Genomic DNA, 18,872 nt, shown 5'->3' with positions numbered 1-18,872 from the left:
CATAGTGATGTCTACTAAAGTGAGAAAAATCACAATTTGTCAGTTTACTACTTAACTGAGACACAATGGTGAGTCCATGGGGGAGACGGTGGAGAAGGCAGTAAAAGGGACATCCCTTTTTTATGTGAGACGCCCTCTGTCAGTGATTAGTATGGGCCCTTCCCTGCCCCTAGATCCCCCCATATCCATTCAGGGGAATTCCTTTTGTACATGTTTGCTCCACAGTGTGAGAACCTAGTTACACTTCTGCTTTTGGTGAGAGGAAGAACATGAATTTCATTTTAGAAGATTATTAAGTGTGATGGACTTGAGGAACATCCAGATAGATATATTTTTGGTAGGCATCTGACCAGCTACAGACTGAGTCTGATAATTACAGGGAGCAATCAGGGCTAAAGATAGAGATGGAGGGGATGGGCGCGGTGGCTCATGCCTGTAATCCTAGCACTTTCGGAGGCTGAGGCGGGTGGATCATGAGGTCAGGAGATCGAGACCATCCTGGCTAACACGGGGAAAGCCCGTCTCTACTGATAATACAAAAAATCAGCCGGGCGTGATGGTGGGAGCCTGTAGTCCCAGCTACTCGGGAGGCTGAGGCAGGAGAATGGTATGAACTTGGGAGGCGGAGCTTGCACCAGTGAGCCGAGATCACACCACTGCACTCCAGCCTGGGCGACAGAGCAAGACTGTGTCAAGAAAAAAAAAAAAAAAAAAAAGATACAGATGGGGGAGTGATGAATCACAGAAGTCCATGAAATTGTCCCAGTGAGAAAAGTGTGCTAGGTGAGCAAAGGATGGCCCCCATGTGGGATTAAACAGAAAAGGAAAGGCCAACAAAGGAAGCCAAGATGAACTTGTCAGGTAGCAAAACAAGAGTACAGAACAATGTGCCAGAATTCAGAGGGGTGGAGTTTTGAGAAAGAATGAGAACGGTCAGTGTAGCAAGCTGAATAATGGCCACCCAAAGATACCTCGTTCTTTCCTCTGGAACCTGTGAATATTACCTTCTATGGGAAAATGTTTACAGATGTGATTAAGAATATTGAGACAGGGAGATTATCCTGGATTATCCAGATAGAGCCTAAATGCCATCACTAATGTCCTTATAAGGCACAGGCAGAGGAATGTTTGATACATACACGAGAGAAGGAGGCAATGTAACCACAGAGGCAGAGATTGGGTGGTGCAGCCACAAGCCAAGGAATGCTGGCAGATTTTTCTCTAGAAACTCCAAAGCGAGCACACCCCTACTACACTTTGTAGTAGGGTTTGGCCCGGTAAAACTGGTTTTGGATTTCTGGCCTCTAGAATGGTAAGAGAATAAACTTCTGTTGTTTGAAGTCATCAGGTCTGTGGTAATTGGTTGCAGTAGCCTCAGGAAACTAATACCATCAGCTATGTCAAATGCAGCAGAGAATCCTTTAAAACAGGGGTCCCCAGTTCCCAGGTCATGGACCAGTATGGGTCTGTGGCCTGTTAGGAATTGGGCCACACAGCAGGAGGTGAGCAGCTGGTGAGCCAGCATTACTCCCTGAGCTCTGCCTCCTGTCAGATCAGCGAGGCACTAGCTTCTCATAGGAGCGCGAACCCTACTGTGAATTGCACATGGGAGGGATCTAGGTTGCATGCTCCTTATGAGAATCTAACTAATACCTGATGATCTGAGGTTGACAGTTTCATCCCAAAACCATCCCCTGCCCTGTCCTGTGGAAAAACTGTCTCCCACAAAACTGGTCCCTGGTGCCAAAAAGGCCGGGGACTTCTGCTTTAAAATAAGAACTGAAAACTGTCCACTGGATTTAGCTTTATAGAGGCCATTGGTGAACTTGCTGAAAATTGTTTTTGGGGAGAGTAGGTTAAGACAAATTACAAAGAATTACATTCATCTTTCCTACTCCCGAAATCCATACCAGCATGGGACATTAGGGAAGATGCCATCAGCAGACCAGAAGCTGAGGAATTTCCAAACCAGAAAAATCATACCTAAGACAATGGCAACTCAACACAACAAAAGAAGTGATGACTGAAAAGGTGAGCAGATCTCTCTCTTTGTAGTCACATTCATCCACCTCTCCTTCACCACCCCAGGCCTGTGACAACCACTAAGCTTTTTTCTACCTCTGTAGCTTTCCATTTTGAGAATGTTATATACATGGAATCATGTGATACATGACCTTTTTTTTTTTTTCTTTTGAGACAGAGTCCTGCTCTGTGCCCAGGTTCAAGCGATTCTCCTAAGCCGTTATGACTATGTGTGTACAGGGTTTTCTACCGATAAATGCCCAGGAGTGTGATTGCTGGGCTTTATGGTAAGTGCCCGTTGTTGTTGTTTTTTTTTTTAAAGAAACTGCCGATCTGTTTTCCAAAATGTTTATGCCATTTTACTTGCCTACCAGCAATGTATGAGAAATCCAGTTTCTATACATCCTCACCAGCATTTGGTGTTGTCACTATTTTTTAGGTATTCTAATAGGTAGATAGTGGTATCTCATTGCGGTCTTAACTTGTATTTCCCTAATGGCTATCTCAATATATTTCCATGTCCTTATTTACCATCCATATATACTTTTTGGTGAAATGTCTCTTCATGTCTTTTGTCCATTTTCTGTTTGGATTATTGGTTTTAACTGTTGAGGTTTTTTTTTTGTTTGTTTTGTTTTGTTTTTTGATACGGGGTCGCCCAAGTGGTGTGAACACAGCTTACTGCAGCCTCGACCTTCTGGGCTCAAGTGATCTTCCTACCTCAGCCTCCCAGGTAGCTGGGATTACAGGTGCATGCCACCACACCCAGCTAATTAAAAAAAAATTTTTTTTTTTTTGTAGGGATGGAGTCTCCCTATGTTGCCAAGGTTGGTCTCAAACTCCTGGACTCAAGCAATCCTCCCACCTCAGCCTCCCAAAGTGCTGGGATTGCAGGTGTGAGCCACCATGCCTGGCCAATTGTTGAGTTTTCAGAGTTCTTTATATATTCTAGATATGAGTCCTTTGTCATATATATGATTTACAAATATTTTCTTCCAATCTCTAGTTTATCTTTTCATCCACTTAACAGGATCTCTTACAGAGGAAAGTTTTAAATTTTGATTAAGCCCACTTATTTTCTTTTTTACAGATTATGCTCTTAATGTCATACCTAAAAGTTGTCACCAAGGCCCAGAATCCTGCTGTAGGTTAAATGTTTGTTTCCCCCAAAATTCATATGTTGAAACCTAATCTTTGGTGTGATAGTGTTAGGAGGAGGGGCCTTTGGGAGGTGAATAGGTCACGAATGTGGGGTCCTCATGAATGGGATTAGTGCCCTTACAAGAGAGACTCCAGAGAGTTCCCTTTCTTCTTCCACCATGTAAGGACACAGCAAGAAGGCACTATTCTGTTCTATGAACCAGGAAGTAGGCCCTCACCAGATGAAGAACCTGCTGATGCCTTGATCTTGAACTCCCTAGCCTTCAGAACTGTAAGAAATACAATTCTGTTGTTTGTAAAGCCACCAGTCTATGGGATTCTGTTCTAGCAGCCTGAATGGACTAAGACTGTCCAAAGACTTTCTCCTACATAATCTTCAAAAGGTTTTATAATTTTACATTTTATATTTAAATATTTTGATTTTTGTATAATGTGTAAGGTTTAGGCCAAGATTCACTAAACCTTTTAGTGTTATATTTGGTCGAATGCTTTTTCTGCATCTATTAATATGATCATGTGATTTTTCTTTATTTGTTAAAATGGTAAATTTCATGAATTGATTTTCAAATTGATTTATATTGAACCAACATGACCCAGAGAATCCCGCTGTTGGGTATATACCCAAAGGAAATAAAATCAGCACCACAGAGGTGTCAGGGCTCCCACATCAATTGCAGCATTATTCACAAGAGTCAAGATATGGAAACAGCATTAGTGTCCATTGATGGATGAATGGATCAGTTGTGCTATATATAAAATGGAATGTTATTTGGACTTAAAGAGGAAATATGCCATTTGCAAAAACATGAATTAAACTGGAGGACATTATGCTAAGTGAAAAAAGCCACACACAGAAAAATACTGCATGATCTCATTTATATCTGGGATCCAAAAAGAGTCACATACACAGCATAGAATGGTAGTTACCAAGGGCAGAGAGGAGGAGGAAATGGGGAGATGTAGTTCAAAGGGTAGAAACTTGCAGTTATGTAGGATGAATAAGTCTAGAGGTCCAATGTGCCACAGAGCTAGAGTTATTAATATTGTATACTGAAGTTTTGCAGAGCGGAGATTTTAGGCGCTTTTACCACACAAAACAAGAGGTAACAGTGGTAGGTGATGGATATCTTAATTTGCCTGCATGTCCTAATCTTTTTACTATGTATATCAAAACATCATGTACACTTTAAACATATGCAATTTTTTTTTAAAAAGGAAAACAGCTCTGGGGTTTGAGTTTACTTTCGGCTCCACTGCTCCACAGCTTTACCACCTTGGACAATATTCTTAAGCTTTAAGCTTTCAATTTTTTCTTCTCTAAAGTGGGAATAATAAAGTTTAATACGTTAGACTGTTGTGAAGAATAAGAGCACATAGCACGTAGTAAATGTGTGTTTTAAAAATCTGGAATGTTTTAATCAGATATGGTGTCTTAGTCTGTTTCTACTGCTATATCAGAATACCACAGACTGGATAATTTACAAAGAAGAGGAGTTTATTTGGCTCGTGGTTCTGCAGACTGGGAAGTCTAAGAGCATGCTGCCAGCATCTGGTGAGGGTCATCCCATGGTGGAAGGCATTGTGTGGTGAGGAAGCACGTGCGACAGAGGACAAGCGGGGAGGGGGCAAACTCATCATTTTCAGCAGAAACCCCCTCTTGCAGTAATGGCATTAATTCATTCATGAATGTGGAGCCCTTGCGACCTAATCACCTCTCCAATGTCCTGTCTCTCAACACGGTTAAAATGGGAATTCAATTTTCATTTTATGAACTTCTGAGGGACACACTCAAACCATAGCATATGGTAAGACACAGAGACACAGACGTGAATGTCACAAAGGAAGATGTTTTTAACTGAGTAAAACATTACAGTCAGTTTCCTAGAAGCAGGAGGCATGGCATTCCACACAGGGAAGCACTAGGGTTGACCAGGAGGTGAAGGGAATGAGGGGAAAGCATGGGTGACACTTTACTGTGGTTGTCATGGGAAGGAATGGGTGAGGCAGGGTAAGCAACTTCTAAGACTGGCTAGTTTGAATAACTTCAGCAGGTTCTCAGGTGAGAGGCTGGCCCTGGGGTGATTAGGGGATGGGAATATTGGCTTGGCTTATGAGAGTTTGTTAAAGGAGGTAGTTGGGGATATGGGCTTTGGATTGGCTGGGGTGTATATGTAAGGCATGCTCCAATGGGAGTCTTTTGCAATCTCTAGGAATTAGTCCTAGGAAGATAAGTCTTAGCAAGAACCCAGATGTCAAAACATCAGAAAATAAAAAAGGCGTGTTACTACAGTTTGTCATTATTCACACATTTATGGCACACCACATGTATCAGAGGATTTAACAATGCAAAAGATGCAAGTCGTGAGTAGCTTGTAGTCCAGTGGGGGATACAAACAAGTAAACAGTGTGAAAGTGCATTAATGGGGAAAGAACAGAGTACTAGGAGGGCACATACCATGGGAGGGTTGTCAAGAAAAGTTTCCAGGAGAAAACAACGTTCAAACAAGACCTAAAGTATGAGCAGAAACTAGCCAGGTGAAATGGGGTGACATCTGTGGTGGGGAAAGGTGGAAGAGATTGTCCAGGCTGAGGAGACTGCATGTGCAAGGGCAGGAAGCGAGGGACAGGATGGGCTCTTTAGAGAACTAAAGGAAAGTATGACAGCCACCTTGGGGGCAGAGTGTGGAGATGTGAAGACAAGGCTGAAACAGACTCCTTAGCTATTGTATAGAGTTATCCTGAGGGCAAATGGGGGACCTTCAAAGAATTTTAAGGATAGGAGAATAGACAGAGATTTGAGTTTATGCAGATAACTCTTTGGGTAATGTGGAGACTCAATTAGAAGGGGAAAACACAGGAGGTTGGTGCAATAATCCAGGTTGGAAATTATCATGGTCTGTACTAGAATGGTGGCAGTGGGCAAGGTGAGAAGTGGTTGCATTTGAGATACAGTTGGTAAAATCACAAGAACTTTGTGATTTCTGGATGCAGAGCATGAGGGAGTTGGAAGATTCGAGAATGACATCTAGGTTTCTGGCTTGCACAATTGAGTAGTGTCATTTGCTGACATGAGGCATACAAGACAAATTCCAGGGAAAGCAGATGCATGCAGATCTGGACACGCTAACATTAGGTGCTATTTTGAACACTCAAGAGGAGATGTCAACTAGATGTGTATCTGGAACTTGGAAGAGAGATCTACGCTGGAACTATAGGAAAAGGAATTATCAAAATACAGATGGTCATTTGAAGCCATGAGAGTACATGAAATCACTTGGAGCAGGCTCAGGAGAGAAAAGAGCCTGGAGACAGCCAGAGGAAGAAAACAAAATTAGACCAAGGAGTGGCCAGAGAAATAGAAATAGTGTGATGTCAGAGAAGTTTAAGAGAAGACTCCTTTTTAAGGAGAGCAAAGTGGTCAATTTTAAATGTTAGTTAAAGGGAATGCACATCTAACCTACAGGATTGAACAGCAAAGTCATTGTTGACCCAGGAAATTTTATTTTGAGCCAGGAAGTTAGATTTTTTTTTAACCTTTGCCAGTCCTAGTTCATATAAAATTACCAGTCATTACAAAAGTATTCTAGTTTATTTTTAAGAGACAAGGTCTTACTCTGTTACTCATGCTGGAGTATAGTGGGTACAATGATAGCTCACTGCAGCCTTGAACTCGGCTCAAGCAGTCCTCCTGCCTCAGCCTACTGAATAGCGAGGACTACACCCAACTAATTTTTATTACTTTTATATTCATGTATTTACTTTTTTGAGATGGAGTCTCACTCTGTCACCCAAGCTGGAGTGCAGTGGCGTGATCTTGGCTCACTGCAAACTCTGCCTCCTGGGTTCAAGCGATTCTCCTGCCTCAGCTTCCCGAGTAGCTGGGACGACAGGCACGTGCCACCATGCCCAGCTAATTTTTGTATTTTTAGTAGAGACAGGGTTTCACCATGTTGTCCAGGCTGGTCTCAAACTTCTGACCTCAGGTGATCCGCCCTCCTCAGCCTTCCAAAGTGTTGGGATTACAGGCGTGAGCCACTGCATCTGGCTTCAGCTATTTTTTTAAAAAATATTTTTTTTGTAGAGATGGGGTCTTGCTATGCTGCCCAGTCTGGTCTCAAACTCCTGGCCTGAAGAGATCCTCCTGCCTTGGCCCCCCAAAGTGCTGAGATTATAGGCATAAGCCACCATGCCCAACCTTTTATACTTTACAAATGAATGTATGCTGTTGAGTAATTCTGCTCCATAATTAGATACAGTCTGACCACTAGTTAATAATGATTGATGCCCTTTGAGGATTTTTGCTCTTTGTACCCCTGTACCTTAGACCTTGGGAAGAATTAAAACTCTCTGGTTGAGGAGAGTTTGTGCCATGCCTTTTTAAAAATTTTAATCCAGTCACATGATTGGGTCCATATTGGTTGAACACATTTCAGGAGATTGACAAGTCATTTATGCTTATCATTTGTACCCCTGGCTCTATTATTTTCTATTCTTTACACAGGTTCATCTTAAACAGTTTAACAATTACCAGTCCAATATTCTACATCAGCTATCAGAACTTTCTGCAATAAAAATATTCTATAGCTGTACTGTCCAATATGGTAGCCACCAGGTACATGAGTTACTGAGCACTTACAGTGTGGCTAGTGTGACTGAGGGAGTACATTTTAAATTTCTTTAAATTTTAATTAACTTACACTTAAGTGGCCACAGTGATCTTCAGTAACCCTTTTTTTTAAATATATTTTTTGAGACAGAGTCTTACTCTGTCATCTAGGCTGGAGTGCAATGGCACGATCTCGGTTCACTGCAACCTCTGCCTCCCAGGTTCAAGCGATTCTCCTGCTTCAGCCTCCCAAGTAGGTGGGATTACAGGCGCCCGCCACTATGCCCAGCTAATTTTTGTATTTTTAGTAGAGACGGGGTTTCACCATGTTGGCCAGGCTGGTCTCGAACTCCTGACCGCAGGTGATCTGCCCATCTCGGCCTCTCAAAGTGCTGGGATTACAGGTGTGAGCCACTGTGCCCGGCCCCCAGTAACCCTATTTTTGCATTTGATGTTGAAAATTGTTCACATATGACGGTAATCCTATTGAAAGACTTGAAATTAGATAAAATGTTAGCTGTGAAACACTTCGTAAAAAAACAAAACAAAAAACAGGCCGGGCAGTGGCTCATACCTGAGATCCCAGACTTTGGGAGGCTGAGGTGGGCGGATCATGAGCTCAAGAGATCGAGACCTTCCTGGCCAACATGGTGAAACCCTGTCTCTACTAAAAATACAAATATTAGCTGGGCGTGGTGGCGCGTGCCTGTGGTCCCAGTTACTCAGGAGGCTGAGGCAGGAGAATCGCTTGAACTCAGGAGGTGGAGGTGGCAGTGAGCCAAGACTGCACCACTACACTCCAGCCTGGTGACACAGCGAGACTCCGCCTCAAAAACAAAACAAAACAAAACAAAACAAAACAAGTGACTACCACTGTTCTCCACACGGTTTTACCTTTCTTGCTAAGTTTCATGCCAAACCATTTTTTTTTTAAAGGAAAGGTATTCATATCCCTTCTTAATAACTTAGTGTGAAACTCTAGGACATATTTTCTTAAAGACCTCTTCCTTACTGACAAACACAAATCATTTTTTTTTTTTTTTTTTTTGGAGACGAGTCTTGCTCTGTAGCCCAGGCTGGAGTGCAGTGGCGCGATCTTGGCTCACTGCAAGCTCCGCCTCCTGGGTTTACGCCATTCTCCTGCCTCAGCCTCCCGAGTAGCTGGGACTACAGGCGCCCGCCACCTCGCCCGGCTAGTTTTTTGTGTTTTTAGTAGAGACGGGGTTTCACTGTGTTAGCCAGGATGGTCTCGATCTCCTGACCTTGTGATCCGCCTGCCTCGGCCTCCCAAAGTGCTGGGATTACAGGCTTGAGCCACCACGCCCAGCCAAATCATTCTTAAAATATAAATGTTGTTTTCTAGCCCTAGCATAAAAAAATAGTAGAGGCTGTAAGACAAAAGCTGACAAAACACAAAGCTTTCATAAACCATAGTTTATATAATACTTTAGCTTACACTATTAACACTTTATTGAAAATATTTCTATTGAAAAGAACAAACTCTGCAAACACATAAAAGTATTTGGTAAGAAAACAAAAGCACATCTTTACTACCAATGTGAATTACTAGCTGACAATTATCAATTTCTCAAATAAGAACATTAACCTACTTGTGATTGAAGAATTATCCTGTCTATGGATGACATAAGCAACTTGGCCAGGACAGAACCAATGGATGAAACCACATACAATTCCAATTTGGCCAGTTAACTTATATAAGTGAAATGAAACAGTTAACTTTATTCATTAATATGCTCAAACATTATCTTTACTTCCAAGATTTGCAAAAACGTAATTATCCCAATAATTTGTTTGGCATTTATATATATTTCAATACATAAAGGGTAAGGAAACTCTTATACAGTAATGAGATAGAAAGAAAACAACAGCTTCCCATGAAAGAGACCTAATATAGTCAAATATAAAAATAATTAATGTAACCTCTTTTTTTTTTTTTTTGAGATGAAGTCTCACTCTGTCGTCCAGGTTGGAGTGCAATGGTGCAATCTCCCCTCACTGCAACTTCTGCCTCCTGGGTTCAAGTGATTCTCCTGCCTCAGCCTCCTGAGTAGCTGAGATTACAGGCGTGTGCCACCATGCCTGGCTAATTTTTATTTTGTGTATTTAATAGAGATGGGGTTTCACCATGTTGGTCATGGCTGGTCTTAAATTCCTGACCTCAAATGATCTGCCTGCCTTGGCCTCCCAAAGTGGCTTATAGGTGTGAGCCACCACACCCGGCTGACGACCAGCTGAAATGTAACCTCTTGATAACAGCCAAATCACTGTATTAGAAACATTTAAATTCCAGCTCTGAGGGTCAAGGGTGAGGCATTTAAAAGGTTCCTTTAAGTTAAACCAAATGGATGAATTTTAAAAGAACAAAAGCAATTTATGAACCTATGGGCATATCATTAAGAAAGAAAAAAATTATTAATAAATTCCAAAAGTTAAAAGGAGTTGGAATAAAAACCTAACTAGAAAGAAAAAAAATTTGGTTTCAGTTAAGGGGGGTTTTTTGGTCCATTTTATGTAAGAGCTTACTTACTCTTTTTCCAAATGGGCATTTATTATTTGCACAGATACATAAAAATGATTCCCATTTTAAAAACCATAATAAAAATATACATTAACCACAGAAGTACTTACTCTAACTGGAAAGAAAATGAACATGGCTATTCTCAAAACAGTAATAAACACAAAAGGTCAACATATATAAATCACGACAAGTGTACATCTCATTTTTGACAAAAATAAGTTCCATTTTTACATTAATGCTTCATCATCAGGTTCTATATTAGATCCTCTGACCTTATTTACATTTACTATGAAATTTCTATTAGCATGTGTAACTCAAAGGCACTCAATTCAGAGGGTATAAAGTCCTGAGCTTAAGTAGGAAACAAAGTTCCCAACTAAAATTTGAACATAAATAATTCTAAAGATCAGAGAATATTAAAATGTTTAAAACTATAATATCTGGTACATAAATAATTCTAAACCTAATAATAAAGGTGTACAGACTGTCAAAGAAAAGACCATGTAAGGCAAAAAATATCCTTGGAATCAAACTGATTTTTCCTTCATTCAAGATCATTTGAAGGTGTGAAGCTAACTTTCATTGTTCTTAAAATCCTAAGAAAGCCTAATTTAAAAAAATAGCAATGACAATGCTTAAGTTTTAAAAAAAGTTTCTCAGTTTAGTCTCCAAAACCAGGAAAAAAATATTTAATGATTAAAAACAAGTGTGAGCTGGAAAAATAATGAACTAAAAGGAGGCATCATAATGAGCAGGTGAAAATATTAAAGGAAAGCTTTAAATGCACCAACTGAAAAAAGCATTTCTAATTGGCCATCCGAATTATTCTTTTAGATTATTTTAGCCAAATAAAAAGAAATTTACAGATGGATAACTGAGGTCCACAAACATAAGGCAGAAAGAAAGTTTAAGCTAAAAATTAAATCTATATTTTGTTGCAGATAAATGTGAGATTTACCTATAGCAATTTTCTACTGATGCTAAATTAAACGCCCATGAGTTGACATCGCTCTAACAGAAATGGTTTGACAGATATTTTCTTGGCTTTAAAATGTTTCTTCGTATATGCATAGAAATGCAATGAGGATAAGAATAATCTTCTGTATTGTCCGTACAGTTCGTAAGGCCTTTGTCATTGTTAGTCACCTTAGATGTGAGTATCAGTAGGGCCATTAAATTAAAACTGGCCTAAAAAGTTTTCAAAGTGCTACTGTTTCCAACTGATGAGATCTTCAGTTTTCTGTATTTTCTGGGTGACGATTATTTTCAATTCTTTTTTTCTGGTGATATATACAAGAAGTTACAGCAGATATATAAGGGGAAGATCAGAAGCCTGCTGTCCAAGTTCATCACCACTTGTTCCTATAAGACAGATTTGTAGATTTAATGACAAGTAGATAGCAATAGCTTAAAAATAAAAACAAAAAAACCAAACTGTTGAACTGAGTGAACCAAAGGAGATACTGTCCTGAGTCTGAGATCCACAACTCCACTCTCCAAATTCCCACCCACTAGCTGTGTGACCTTGTCAAATGCAGCTTCCTCACTGTAAGATGGGGACAATAAGAGTACCTGACTTACAGGAGGATTACATGAGACAATGCACAGGGAGTTTCACAAAGCCAGCTATCTATTGTGTACTCAATAATGGTAGTTGTTTTCATTATTGCAAAAATTTCTATCAAATACTTACATATTTTGTGAACAGATACAATGTCTACAAACACATAAACTTCTCACTTGACTTCAATGTTTTAAACATTTTATTTCCTTTTAAAAAATAGTTATTAAAAAAAAATGAGATAGGGTCTTTCTATATTGCCCAAGCTGGCCTTGAACTCCTGGGCTCAAGAGATCTTCCTGTCTCATCCTCCTGCCTCAGCCTCCTGAGTAGCTGGGACTACAGGCAGGTGCCAATGTGCCCGGCTACTGGGCTTTGATTTCTGATGGCCGTTGGGTACAGCAAATCACTGGGATGAGGGTCGGGAGTCATTATCATCACCAAAAAGCAGGGTTCCTACTATTGTTTAAGATTTCCCACTGTCCCTATGACAAACATGTAATTTGTCTCCTGAAACATAAAATGCATTATCATGGAAAAGCAATTTCAGGTTCAGTTACATCAACACACACAAGAATGCTCAGAACTCCCAGAGACAGGAGTTGACACTACACAAATATAACATCCCTGATGCTACAGATCTCTGTTTGGAACCTCATATATCCTCTACTAGAAGCATTTGCTAAACAGAATCAATCCTCAGAGTAAAAGAGGAAACACTAAAATGAAAATTCCTACATTTTAAATGTCTGGCATACACTCTCCGCAATAGTATGCATTAGTTACACTTTATTTATTCTGGGTAAGATACTATTAAACACTGTTTAAATCCAAAGTTTTAATTTTTTACTGAGGCATGTATTCCTGCATGAAGAGGGACTAAAACTAGAATATTTGAGTGACTGAAGCAGACTCACTGGACACAGCTTCTGTGTTGAGGGAACAAGCAGATAAATTTGAATAAAGAAGGTAGAGAGTACAAATGTCTCTCTCACACACACACACACACACACAATCTCTCTCTACATATATATGAGGGAAAGTGGTATTTTAAATAGACATCAGTGAACAAAATCAGGGGAGGCCATCACCTAGACTGATTGTGCTAACAATGTCACCAGAGAGGAACGATGCCAAAGCATGGTTGGTCTTCAGATACTTGAGACATCCTGACCTAGTCAAAATTTATATCAATAATCTGGATGAAGGCACATTTACCAAATTTGTTGAGGACAAATGCTTTGATGATATGTATATCTGATGATAAAAATTAAGATTCTGTACCTAATAACTAAAAGCTTCTGAGGAAGATTAGCCTTCTGGTATTTGAATATAGTTAAGATTGAGGCAGGGAAGGGCAGGTCAAAGGGCCAACTCTGGAGAAAGAAGGAAGCCATGTGGATATCATTTGGCTGAATGGACACACCAATTTTTGAATATTAAATTGTATTAATCCCCATTCTCCATTCCCAAACAGGATAGGTTGATCCTAGCTTCATCAAATGTGTTGCTTCACCTAAAGGTTCAATCTGCATCTGCATTTGCATTGAAGTACTTTTACAGCAAAGTTCTATTGTCATTATTCCACTATGGATGGAAGCTGTGGAGCCCACATATCACAGCAGCAGAGCAGCAGCATCCTCCTAGGTCCCCACTTCTACTTCCAGATAATTAGTTATTCATCTCTATGTAGAGATCCCTGCTTCTTTGAGGTTTCTGCAACTTATTCTATACTATTCCTCTATTACTTCCCCCACATTCTATCTTATATGTCTAAATTCCAAGATCTAAAAATACAACTCACTATTAAATAATCTTTACTTAGTTATAAAGTAACTCAAATTCAAACCCTCAACTATTGGCTACTATCTATCCCTTCCTTTCTTTCTTTCTGGGCCACCTCCACTTTCACTCTTACAATTCGGCTTAAAAAATTAAGTTTCTAGGTATTTGTTGTTGTTGGTAGTGTTTTTTGTTTGTCTGTTTTTGTCTGGAGACAGGGCCTGACTGTCACCCAGGCTGGAGTGCAGTGGCATGATCACGGCTTATTGCAGCCTCAGCCTGCCAGGCTCAAGTGATCCTCCTGCCTCAGTTTCTGAGTTGGTGGTACTACAGGCACATGCCACCATGCCTGGCTAATTTTTTAATTTTTTGTATAGACAGCGTTTCGCTATGTTGCCAGGGCTGGTCTTGAACTCCTGGTCTCAAGCAATCCTCTTGCCTCGGCCTCCCAAAGTGCTGGGATTACAGGCATATGCTACCATGCCAAGCCTGCAATTTGGCTTTGATTCCCCATCCCAGCTTTTGAATGTCTCACCAGGTTACCTTTTTTGCCCATCTCTTAAATACCAGTGATCACTAGGGTTCTATCGTGTCATATTCTCTGCACATTTCCTGAATGTTATCTCATCCAATTATTATTTCTAGTTCAGGCATTACTTGTAAACTCCAAATCCATTTATTAACCAGCCTATCAAATTTTCACCTTGATGTTCTCAAATTAAACGTGCCCTAAACGGAATTCATCATCTCTTCACCATCACCAACACTACGTCATGTTTTCCTTCCTATAATTCAAATCTCAGGTAAAACTACTACTATAAATCAAATTGCCCAAATCAGAAAACCATGAACCATCTGACATTTCCTCATGCACACACACGATTAAGAATCAAATTCTCAGTTGCACCACTTTATTTCCAGAACCCATCAATATTTTCATCTTCACTGCTACATTCTTTAAGGTTCTCATCACTTTTAATCTGAATTATACCTATATAATCAATAAATTGTTTTATTGCCATTATCATATCTTGAATCCTTCCTACACATTGCCGTCTGAGGGAACCTTCTATAGTGAAAATTCATTTAGCATGGTCTTATAAGACAGACAGTTACAAAATAAATATACATAATTCACTACCTTTGTTACATTATCAAAAACTATTAGAACAAATGATTCATTTCATATTAGCAATTGAAATGTAAAATACTGGCTGGGCGCAGTGGCTCACGCCTGTAATCCCAGCACTTTGGGAGGCCGAGGACAGCGGATCACAAGGTCAGGAGATTGAGACCATCTTGGCCAACATGGTGAAACCCCGTCTCTACTAAAATACAAAAAAGTGGGGCATGGTGGCATGTGCCTGTAATCCCAGCTACTTGGGAGGCTGAGGCAGGGGAATCGCTTGAACCCAGGAGGCGGAGGTTGCAGTGAGCTGAGATCACGCCACTGCACTCCAGCCTGGCGACAGAACAAGACTCCATCTCAAAAAAAAATAACAAAAAAAAATACTAAACATTATACTTCTAGGAAATAATACAGGAACAATATGGGAAAAACTACAAATTTTAGAGAGAGACATAAGAGAAGACCTAAATAAATGTAGAAAATACCATATTCCAGAAAGGAAGACATCAACTGTCCACAAACTACTCTACATATTTAATCATATAAATTAAAATCCCCACAGGAATTTTTGAAAGGAAACTTAGCAAAATGATTCTACATCCCATACAGGAGAATAATCATGCAAAAAGAACTGAGAGATTTTTGAAAAAAGAAAAATGAAGGTGGTTTTGCATTACTAAATATTAAAATGTATTTTAAAGTTAGCCTAATTAAAACAATTAGGCTTGTCTTCATAACAAAGAAATCAATAAAACACAAAGTCCAGAAATGAAAGCAAGTTTATAAGTATTTCATGTACAATAAGGCATTTCAAACACACTGATACATCCAGTACATTTCAGATACATCGTCAAATACTCCAAAGTAAAAAATTAAGCCATAAAAAGAACAGAAAAATATATAGATGACTATTTATATAATCCTAGTAAAATGGGGGCCTAAGGGTCACACCAAAAAAACAAATCATAAAAGAAAAAGATAGATTGTTTTGAAGGTTGAAAAGACAAATGACAAAAATGTAAAGACTGGGCATGGTGGCTCATGCCTGTAATCCCAGCATTTTGGGAAGCCGAGGCAGATGGATCACTTGAGCCCAGGAATTCCAGACCAGCCTGGGCAACGTGGCAAAACCTCGTCTCTATAACAAAATACAAAAATATTTAGCTGGGCGTGGTGGTGCGAGCCTGTAGTCTCAGCTACTTGTGAGGCCCAGGAGGTGGAGGCTGCAGTGAGCTAAGATTGTACCACCGCACTCCAGCCTGAGTGACAGAGTGACAACCTGTCCCAAAAAAAAAAAGAGAAAAAGTAAAAACTACAGACTATCACAAATGTTAGTATTTTTAATATATAAAAGCTGTTAAAAATTAGCAAGAAAAAAATGAACATTTTAATAAAAAATTTAACAGAAACAATATAAGCTGTCAGTTTACATGAGATGATGTGTTCAATAAGCATAACAAAACCCAACCATACACTAACCAAAGAAATGAACATTGAAAATTAAGGGCCAGGCATGGTGGCTCACACCTGTAATCCCAGCACTTTGGGAGGCCAAGGCAGGTGGATCACTTGAGGCCAGAAGTTCAAGACCAGCCTGGCTAACATGGTGAAACCCTACTCTAAATACAAAAATTAGTGCACTCCAGCCTGGGCGACAGAGCAAGACTCTGTCTCAAAACAAACAAATAAAAAAGAAATGAAAGTTAAAACAAATATTTGTTTTCACATTTACTACACTGGGATAGAGATGAAAAAGAATGAGAAGACACAATATCGGGTATACTCTCCTATACTGCTGCCGGGGGGCAGTATCAATTGGACAGTACCTTTGGAGGGCAATTTGTCCATTAGAAAATTGTATGTACCATGCAACAAGAATTCTACTTGGAATTTACGCTTTTAAAATATCATAAAAACGGACAAAGATATACGTATATTTCCTATAGTATTGAAAAAAATGAGAAACAACTTTATCCAATAAAGAGGAATTATCTAAATTATGGTATAGCCAAAACAACTAATATTATGCAGTTCATAAAAATGATGCTGTGAATATATATTTATTGACAAGAAAAGCTATGTACAACAAAGTGGAAAAAAAAAAGTAGATTACAATTACTACCTCACTGTCTGATGCATCTAGGTTCTCCTGGCCTTGGGCTCTGAAACAGGACTAAGCCTTTCTTCTACTGGGCCCAGGCCAGGTAACCCTACTTTGCCTCTTCCCCAGGCCTGACCACTATGCAGCCAACAAGTTCTCCCCAACCACTGAGTTGGCCATGAAGGAGACAGAAGACAACACCACACTTGTGTTCACTGTGGATGTCGAGGCCAAAAAGCATAAGATCAAACAGGCTGTGGAGGAGCTCTATGACACCGAGGTGGCCAAGATCAACACCGTGATCAGGGCTGATGGAAAGAAGAAAGCGCATGTTCAACTGGCTCCTGAGCATGCTGCTTTTAGATGCTGCCAAAAAACTGGGATCATCTAAGTTGAATCCAGCTGGTGAATTCTAAATATATATATATATATATTTCACCATTAAAAAAAAGCAGGTTACAAAATAGCTAATCTACTGTGATCCAATTTTGCAAAACAGATACAGGTGAAGAAAAAACTCAGCAATGTATCTGAGTGGTACATGTATGATTGTTATTTCAGCTGACTTATATTTTCCGTTCTTTCTACAGCATCCATAACCTATATGAAACACACAACTCCCAAAGTAAATCTTCCAAACTTCATCCACAGCCCTTATGCCCTGGCTCTAGTTATACTGAACTCTTCCAACCGTCTTTCAGTTCCTTGAATGACCCGTGTATTCCCTTGCTTCCATCTTACTCACCGTTTGAGGCTTGGTTCAGGTATGCATTGACTTTAACACTTTTCCAGGAGACGATGCTTTCCCTGAGCTGTCTTTCTTTCTCTTCCTCCTCCAATAACCACCCCCAACCCCGGCAACTGCTCAGTTACAGGTTAGAGTCTTCTCCCTCAAGGTTGCACACTCTGAGCTCATTCTATGATGCTACTTACACTAGTCTACATTAACACAAGCCTGTCTTTATTTCTTCTACTCCTAGCTGAGAACCAAGCACATGGTGGGGACACAAATGTTTGCTGAAGGAACATATGGAATACAACTACTATCTTGGCCTGGTGCATTTTTAGGTCTCTGGCTGGGATTGAGCCATGATGGTATTTTTCATGAAGTTTCAGGTAGAAGATAAAGATAGTCATTGTCTATTCAGCTGCAGAGGGTACAAGAAGGACCAACAGAGAATTCTGATGGAGGCAGATTTGAACTTTCTCATTATATATCTGCCTTGAAATGGACATTCCTACCTACTACCTTTCATGTAAGATGGGGGTCGGCTAGAGTTTCAACAATGAGTGGATGACCGTCTGTAGAATGCTATTAAAAGAAGTTCTCATATGGCATGTGAGGTTACAATGATCACTTCCAGGGTTACTTGCAATGCTAAGGATGTTCTACGATAGTCTCTTCAGTCTGAGGAAAACTACTAACTTCTCATAATTTATGTAAACTATAACGAGCTTTGAATCCTTTAATAAAACATTATGCCTTTTGGAATGATGATTAGTTTTAATAGAAATAAACTTCCTCAATATTTTAACAGCTTTCAATTTTACTTTTAAAAATGGTCTACTTTCTCATCATGACACTTTGAAACTTCTCCAAGTGTGTGATGTATGAATAAATAAATGGCTTTGGAGATAATCTGGGGAACAATACAGAGTTTGCCATCTTACGAACCTAATGGGCTAGAGAATAATGCTCTTACGATATTAAGGAGCTTTGGAGACATACAGGATTGTCTTCAAGGCGCCTGCTGTGAATGTATAAATAAATGCACTATGTACACAATGGATAAAGCACTTAAGTTCCTAAAATTTTCGGAATGAATTTTAGTGCTGCTGATGATATTCAGGATAAACGATTATTGCCTTATAATCAGCGTTTCCCTGCCCCTCAAATAGTGTTTTCTTTTTTTCTCCCAATTATGCTTCCATTGGGATGGGGTCAGTTATGCATAAGTGAACGTGGTACTT

General features: G+C 39.7%; 1 protein-coding gene across 1 annotated transcript in view; it reads right to left on the bottom strand.

The window, feature by feature from the left end:
- Nucleotides 1-9,208: 9,208 nt before the first annotated feature.
- The window catches only part of GMCL1 (germ cell-less 1, spermatogenesis associated), a 53,626-nt gene continuing 43,962 nt past the window's right edge, over nucleotides 9,209-18,872 (bottom strand). The window contains exon 14 of the mRNA XM_007970346.3: nucleotides 9,209-11,690. Coding sequence (XP_007968537.2) covers nucleotides 11,595-11,690 — 96 coding nt within the window. The 3' untranslated portion in view covers nucleotides 9,209-11,594. The remainder of the gene's footprint in view (nucleotides 11,691-18,872) is intronic.

The sequence above is a fragment of the Chlorocebus sabaeus genome, chromosome 14 (genome assembly GCF_047675955.1).
Source record: "Chlorocebus sabaeus isolate Y175 chromosome 14, mChlSab1.0.hap1, whole genome shotgun sequence".
NCBI lineage: Eukaryota > Metazoa > Chordata > Mammalia > Primates > Cercopithecidae > Chlorocebus > Chlorocebus sabaeus.
This window is presented reverse-complemented; position numbering and strand designations above follow the sequence as displayed.